An 8,658-nucleotide genomic window follows, 5' to 3' on the forward strand; every position below is an offset into this window, starting at 1 on the left:
CTATTAATTTACTGCGAAGGGTATTTTTGGAATTTTAAAAATATCTTGTTTATCTTATGACAATCATGCCTTCATGGATCCTAAACGGCAGGGGTATTTGCAACCAAATCTTAAGTTTTGGTTTTTAATCGAAAAAAAATAGAAATATTAGGATGGAAGCGCAAATCTCAAAAAGCTGAAGGAGATATTTCCTAATTATCCGTAGCAATCCGCCTGCAGGCTGTAATGGTTGAGAGGTCATCTTGAGTATGCGGCTCGAGTGGGCAGTGGGGATGTCCAATTTGTTTTTTTGGATTGGAGGGTTGTCCAACTTGTCCGGCCCGGCGGGCATCAAATGAGCCGGGGATGATGTCACCGACCCAGCGCGCATCTGGTGCCGTCTCAAGCAACGAAAGGGCGCGCATGGATAACTTGCTCGAGCTTCCAGCCTGGAAGTCCGGCAAGTGAAATTTGCGCGGTCGAGCAGCATCCAAGTGGGCGATAAAAACTCAGGTGGCGTCCCACCACGCGCCTATTTTTCCACCTCCTCAATCATCGCTGTCCGTCAGGCGGCGGAGGATGACGCCCTCGGTTTATTCTGATAGGTATCATGCGTCCCCCCTTTCTTGCTCGCCGTCTCTTCTTCCGTCTTACTTACTTCTCCTGATACTTTTTGTTTTTTATTTTCCTATCGGACGACGACACGGCGTCGTTGTCGTGGGAGGGAGGACATGCCTTTTTTGCATTCATCTGGAACTGGTGGCATTTTGGGAATTCTGGGTTTTATTCTTTCATCTTTTGGTTTTACAGGTCATCATCATCTAACCTAGAGTGGAACGAAAACAAAAGACTCCTAATTGGAAGATATTAAAACAGGAGAGAAGCGAAGACGAACGGAGGATTCGTGGGAGCTCCAATCATTTCCTTCGGATCGTCGTCGTCATCGACTCCAGCCGCCAGCCTCCCTGGGATTCCGAATCTCTTTGCTTTTCCTGACATTTTGGCTATCCAGGGATCTCCCATCTCCATCTGCAGCTGAGGTGAGTGCTTCCTCTCTCGCTCGCTTGCTTTCTCGCAGCCATGCCCATGCCCATGCCCATACCAGACTAAGCTCTCTCTCTCTCTCTCTCTCTCTCTCACACACACACACACATTCTGCTGCGCTTTTCCTTTCGGATAGATTTCCTCTCCCCCTTTCTGTGCATGATTGCTAGCTCTGTCTCGAAGCTCGTGACAGGAGGGGAGGCATCTCCACGAGCCCCCTCTGGATTTGTCGTCGCCAAGCCTGGTGGCCTCTTTTGTTCGTCCATCCGAACCACAGATCCCGAGCCATGACCGATGTCGATGGCCATTTCGGACCCTGCAAGACGGTACAGTCCGTAGATATGAATAGATACCAACCCGAGTTAATTAGCCAGCCGAGCTCACCAGTTTCTTCCCAAGATTATTCGCCTACCGATCGAGTTAATGGTAGAAGCCAATCGACCGTGTTCACGGAACATTGCTTAGAATAGGCCTAGAAAAATTTTATTTTAAATTAAAAAAAAAACCCGATGATGTCCTCGTTTCAGATCGAAGAGGAGGAGGAGTCTTCTTTAGCTTCTATCGAGGGCCGTTGTAACTGGTAGAGTTCGAGCGATCTGGTTCTTGATGTGTGCGCATTTGGAGAGATTATGTGACGCGTTGTTGGATCAGAAACCCATATCTTTGTTCCAGCCTTTTGATCGTGCTGTTCTATATAATATCGGTTAGTTAGTGTGTAGATTTTAATTCACCGTAGAACAACAAAAGCCTTCGGATAGTGAATTCGTTTCAAATTGGCATCCCCCACACCATAGAAATCTGGGATGATTCCCTGTAGGTTCATCCTCCTGGCAAGCCGGATAGTAAATTAATGCTTTTGGCTTTTGCGCATCAAGACTATGATAAGCAAAACCTGAAGGGTGAACCGTGTCCGGTGATGAGGAGAGCTCATGATGTGTGCTAAAAAGGTAGTTGATATGGTCCAAACATGTGTTGCCTGTGAGAAGGCCCCCTTTGTTTTGAAGATGAAGAAAACTGCGTCGGGTGGCATTATCACGTAAGTGACTGTCTTGGTTGCTGGTTGCTCTTGTGGCTTGTGCTGCGTCAATAGAGTATGGCCATGGTTTGGTGCAGATGGCCTTTACCCTCATGCTCATGAAAATTCTTCTCAGGCTTCCAACCAAATTACAAGACTAGACTAGTACTTTGGGCAGTATAACTTGGCTCCTAGCTGTGGTTATAATGGGATTTATCTCCATTAAATATGCTGGCAGCTTCATGGCGATCAGATGATGCTTTCAAATGATGTGGTATAAGCTTCTTATCTGTAAGAACTTCGCAAAGGGAACGATTATCATGAAAATGAAAAATACAGACTGAAGAATAATATGTTCTTCGGTCCACTTTCATATGTGGGTCCTTCTAGTAACCTGTATCGGAGATAAATTGAACCCTTTGTGGGGTGTCAGTTCTTGGATGATTCTTTGGAATCTTCTAAGAAATGAATTTTGATTATATAGGGAAATATCCCAAAGTCCGTAACACCAGACCCTCAAATAACAATAACCAACTTGATTGCTGAAAAACTTTCAAGAAACATCGAAATATGTATGAGCTTACGAAAGTCAGAATTTAGTTATGCAGCATTGATGACCTTGGCTTAGGGTTCATATAAATTTATGTTTTAATATATTGATAATATTTATAAGTGTACTTCTTTTAACCATTCCAATTTTTGGTGTAGTCAGTGATAAAGTTTTCGCAGATTTCTCTGTAACTTGTCTGATGTCTTCTAATTATTACTAGCTTGAAGCTCACCAACAGTCAATTTAGTCGAATTATCAATATGATTTAAGCATTAATCTACATGCATGATCCCATCTAACTATACGTAGCTGTATCACTGAATCCTTTGGAATTTGGTGAACAGGACAATCCTTAGCAGTGTCTAATGACAAAATTTGTAGCAGTATCTAAGCAAAATAACTATTCCAGTATCGGCAATTTTTATGTTTCATATGCTGTACCATATTAGTTACCTTGCAAGGGTTGGCACCAGAACTTAAATGGTTGACTGGTCTCCCCTGATTATCAAGCAAAATAACCATTCCAGTTTCTCCAGCAAGTTTTACCTTTGACACACATTTGTTACATCACAAGGCTTGACACAAAATCATAAATGTTTTACCATGATTATTTTCATATGATGACAAAACAGGGTCCTACTGAGCCCTTTTTGAAGTCAAACACTTTCAAATTCTTGAGAACTGCATGACATCAGCAATAAAACTGTTTTTTTCTGGAATCCAACTAAACTATCAACGGTATAATCTTTCTCTTTTTTAGCATTGGCTATAACTATAGAGAGGTCGAGCAAAGACCACCTCTCTGGGATTCCTTTCCCTTTTTAGGTTAGAGGATTCGGCCTTTTCCTTTTTCACCTTATGAGGTTGCTACGTTCTTAACTAGAGTTACTGTTTTCGGTATTTCCTTTACAGTGTTTGACTGACATCAATATGCAATAAGCCTCTCTGGACCTGGAATGATGCGGAATGCTGGTAGCATGATATTTGATGATTCTGGTACTTAATCTCTAATTTGTTTCTGAATGTACGTCTATTGATAGTTGTCAGTCTTTGAATCATCTGCTAGTGTCTCCAAATTGAAATATTCATCTATAAAATGCTAGGTCAGAGTATCTGATCTCTATGTTAGATATTGTGTAACCCCAGGATTGCCCATTTCAGATATTTGAACACACTTTACAACTTTTTGTGAAAATGCAGATATTTGAAACACCAATTCTTGACATCTTATGGAAGCATGCAGGCTTCTATGGTACAATCTGTTTAAACCCATAATTGTGTACCGTATCTCTCTTATTCTTCAATAATCCCTTTGCACAATTAAATCATCCATTTTATAAAGTTTTTTTTTAGCACTGTAGTGTGGGCTGACAAAGTGGTTTACCTTGTAGGCTCAATAGAGATTGTATTCTTCAGTCAGTTTAGTAAGTGATTCGTTCATCAAAGAACATGAGTAGCCACAGTATCATCACAGTCAAACAAAGCAATCCTCCTGAAGGAACGAGACATTGCTGTCATGCTTCAGCCTCATCTATTTCTAACTTGTTCAATGTCCAATCAGATTGCCAAGAATTATTGGATGACAAATTATCGTGCGCAAGCCCATCCCCCCATGTTCAAAGAGAATTAATCAATTCATCCTCCCCCGAGAAGGGCCTTCCTTTTTGCCTCAAAAAATTATGTCCAGAATCTGAACCAGGAAGCTCTCTCTCTAATGAGTCTCACACTCAACATTTTGAGCATGCGTTTTCTGGTTCTTCTACATTTTGTGCTAGCCTATATTCGTCGTCTTCAACAAGCTCTGAATCCTATCGGCAGCTCGGTAATTTGCCCTTCCTTCCTCATCCTCAGAAATGCAAGCTGGAAAATTCAGTTGTTCAATCTTTGAATTCTCCTCTGCTTCATGTTGGAGATACAAGTAATGTACATAATGAAGATGAACACTCTGATGACCTGATGAAGGATTTTCTTAATCTGTCTGGAGATGCTTCAGATAGTAGTTTTCATGGAGAGAATTATGACAACAACAGCATAGCACTTGGCGAGCAGATGGAATTACAGATGTTGTCTGAACAACTTGGCATAGCTATCACAGACAATGGGGAAAGCCCGCGGCTGGACGTAAGTATATTTTTTATTTATTTGCTGTTGTTTTCTACTTTTATCATGGAGGTTCTAGAAGAAACATGTTGTATAATTTGAGCCGATTATCTCCTGTAGATAAATGTTCAAGATCTTGGTCTGATACCACAATCAACCTTTCTTTTTTCTTCAATTCGAACTTCACCATTTTCTTGAAAAATTAGTCCTATATTTAGCCAAATATATTCGGACTAGTTCCTCAGCACTTCCTTGAGTCTAAAGTGGATATGCTGGCATCGTCCAATTGTAGTAAAAGTGATATTTCCTTTGACAACCAATGAGTCGCTGAAAATACTTTGAACAAACTATAGTTATAATTTCATCAAATTTGTTCAGAATATTGTTTTGCATCTAAAGTGGCTATATTTTTTTATTCAGGATATTTATGAGACACTGGCCCCATCTGTTCCACTTTCCTCTAATTGCAACCAGACTTCTCAACCATTAACACCTCCTGCTAAAGTTCAATTACATTCCAAATCCTCCACATCTACGACTGCAGCTGCAAATAAACCGAGATTAAGATGGACCTTGGATCTCCATGAGCGGTTTGTAGAAGCTGTAAACAAGCTTGATGGGGCCGAAAGTAAGAACATTATTTTAATTTGTAATGTTACGGGATGTAATTCTTACATCACTTAGCTGACATCTCTTTCTCATGCAGAGGCAACTCCAAAGGGTGTTTTAAAGCTTATGAATGTTGAGGGTTTGACCATATATCATGTAAAGAGTCACTTGCAGGTAATACAGCAGATCTCTTATAGGAAGTATTTTCTTTCTTGCAATGTTTACTTGCTGTGATACCTCACCCTTCTATTGTGTGGTCGTAACTTGCAGAAATACCGACTTGCCAAGTATCTCCCAGAGGCGCAAGAAGGTAAATAATGAAAATATTGAAAAGAAATTGCTCCTGAAGCAGCGCTTGCTTGGTATTGGAAAAATGATGTCTCTAACTGAATAAACCAGTATCATAAACTAAAAAACTAATCCAGACTTCGACTGAACTGATTCTAAGTTAAGTTACGTTTCTCTGTGAAATATATTAAAATTTATCAAGGTGATCATCTACAACTTGGCTTGCATATGTGTAGAGAATCAATTTTTGGACTTGGCACTGGTGGGACGGTAGGGTATCCCACTATCTCGAGTATCAGGATAGGACAAGTCAGGATATGGACCTGGACAGGATAGGACATCCACTGTCTTGATCTTGAGTGTTGATAAGTGGGGCGTCCTGTTCATGGAGTAACTGGGATGGCCTCATCTCACGGTATTTAAACCTCATCCACCAGTGTGAAGACAATACTTCCAATTGACTGAGCCAATGCTCCTCCTCTTCCCACTTCTCAATGAAAAAAATGGGATAAATAGAACTTTCAGCATCTGTTGTTAAACAGCAGCGAAGTTAGGAAGTTCATCAATATATATAAGACTGACAGTTTGCAAAGATGAGGCATCTTTCCTAGGGAGCGACTCTTATGAGCCATCAAATAACAAAATCCTTCTGCTCTATCTGCTGAAAATTTTATAAATCAGCTCTTTAGATACATTACACAAGTTGCCAGCTCTATTATCTGGACGTCCATGAATACTGTATCACTGTTATTCATTTATAATATCTAGGTAACAACCCTAATTTGTCACTGACATGCCTATTTCTTATGGTTTTGATTACATGCTTATCAAGACAAAAAAGCTTCCTCTTCTGAAGATAAAAAGGCACCAACAATTAGTCATGAAAGTGATCTAGGCAACAAAAGGTAAAACTTACCCCCCACCCTCCCTCCTCTCTCTCTCTCTCTCTCTCTCTCTCTCTCATATTTGAGATCAAACTTTTGTCCAACAGCTCTTTCGCTAATCTATTCATTTTTAGGAGCACACAAGTGATAGAGGCTCTACGGATGCAAATAGAGGTTCAAAAACAGCTACATGAACAACTTGAGGTGAGCATTAATTATTGTAATTCTGGGTGAGAAAATTGACATTTCTCTGAGAGACTGTTTTTCAAGCTGACACATGTCAGTGATTGTTCAATTCCAAATGATATTATGCAGCTCTTCCAAACTGTTTTCAGAACTTTCACCAGTCCTATTTTCCTTTGGTATCATCCATATAGCATCATGCCAAGAACTTTGCATTTCCAGCCTCCCCTTATGATCAGTTTCAAGAAAGCGTGTGTTACTTGATCATGGTTTTATGTGGGACCTACAGAGCTTCCACAATTGGGCAGCTGTCTCTTGTATGTCAATGCCCATACAACTTTGATTGATCAATCAGGAGTGCTTTAGTCTAAAGTGATGTAAATATGCCCCAACAAAAACACTAGTTCATGAAATCTAGCCCATATTAAAATTTATACAAAAAGTGACAATTTTCTGTTTTCTACTCAACAATGCTTTTAACCTGTCATGCTACCAGAAGTACATCTTCATCAAATTTGCATCAGTTCATTGGAGGAACTTACAGTGAAACAAGTTTCACAAAACAGAATCAAATAAACTTGATGTGTATTCTCGTTTAATGGCCCTCGTTATATTCATCAGAAGATGTGCAATCCTACAGTTTTGCCAATTTATCTACATGCAGACACAACCTTATTTGCTGCTGCTGCATTCTGTAATTTGCATATATTGTTCTGGTCCACCTCACATCTAGCCAAGATTGTTGACTCATTTTCATCCTGGGCAAGTTGAAGAACATTTTAGAAGTCAATGGAAGCTTAAAAATTGGTCAAAACCAAGAAATGCCGTACCGGTCCGTACCGGCCGGTACGGGCCGGTACGTACCAGTCCGGTCCCTGACCGGTACCGGACACAGATGAAAACCGGTATTTCCGGTTTTCTTCTGTGAACCGGCCGGTACGGAGACCGTACCGGCCGGTACCGCTTGGTACCGGCCTCGTACCGGTGCGGTGTTTTTTTTGGGAGGGGGGGGGAACCACAGCGCCTCGCTGTGGTTTTTTTTTTTTTTTTTGATGGGAAAGAAAGTGGTCCGGACCGGTACGGTACCGGTCCGGACCGCCACTGGTACGCCGATCCGGACCGGTACGGCGGACCTTGGTCAAAACCACTAGCTCAAGTTACAACTGCTGTGACACTTCTAGATAAGAATTCAAATGAAAGGGGAACTGTAATTTCAATCACAAATTGTAGATACAGATGGAATGATATGAATATTGCCTCCTTTTTTCTTTTCTTTTTTTTTATTAATTTATTCATCTGAGTGCACTTCTCTAGGTACAAAGGGCACTTCAGTTACGCATAGAGGAACATGCAGGGTATTTGCAAAAGATTCTGGAGGAGCAACAAAAAGCCAGCAATACCTTTGTATTCTCCATGGAAATGCCAGACACAGAAATGCAGCTAGAATCTCCTCATCATTCCTCGCCACATCAAGCTGAATCAAAAGTTGATTCCATCTGTCCACCTAGCTCTTCCAACTCAAAGCATAAAGGCACTGATTCAGATACTGACTCCAAGCCCCTAGAAGATCATAAAAGGGCAAGGCTTGAAGTTGAGTGAGAAATAACTTCCTTAGGTTCATAGCTGGGATTCCATGCCATGACAACTTGCTGCCGCACCACATATGTACCTTGTTTAAGTATTGCAATGCTATTTTTATGCTTATTTCTTTCTACACTTTAAGGGGCCTAGCAGGGTTCTTATTTCTAGTCTATGTTGATAGCTGTCATGTGGAAAGTACAATTCAAAACCTAAGGCCCCTTAAATTGCTAATTATTTTGCATCCATGGAGTTCTGTCCTAGAATAATCTGATGAGTGGGTTTTATGTGGTCATTATCATTGTATCTGTCGATTTTCTTCTCCCGCGAGGTTTGAAGTTTCAAGGAAATATATTCATCATCTTAGCAGGCAGAGTAAATGCGAATTCCTTTCATCATTTCATCCATTTGCATCCTCGTGACATTAT

General features: G+C 40.8%; 1 protein-coding gene across 1 annotated transcript; it reads left to right on the forward strand.

The window, feature by feature from the left end:
* Positions 1-836: 836 nt before the first annotated feature.
* Positions 837-8,603, forward strand: LOC103712260 (protein PHOSPHATE STARVATION RESPONSE 3; the record flags this gene model as incomplete). Its single annotated transcript, XM_039117585.1, has 10 exons — positions 837-1,019; positions 3,789-3,840; positions 3,980-4,012; positions 4,150-4,709; positions 5,109-5,316; positions 5,395-5,471; positions 5,568-5,607; positions 6,418-6,490; positions 6,604-6,673; positions 7,967-8,603. Coding segments are annotated over 10 exons (1,581 nt in total), but the record flags the coding sequence as incomplete, so codon positions are not given.
* Positions 8,604-8,658: the final 55 nt, after the last annotated feature.

This window comes from Phoenix dactylifera, unplaced genomic scaffold, assembly GCF_009389715.1.
Source record: "Phoenix dactylifera cultivar Barhee BC4 unplaced genomic scaffold, palm_55x_up_171113_PBpolish2nd_filt_p 000243F, whole genome shotgun sequence".
In the NCBI taxonomy this organism is placed as follows: Eukaryota; Viridiplantae; Streptophyta; class Magnoliopsida; order Arecales; family Arecaceae; genus Phoenix; species Phoenix dactylifera.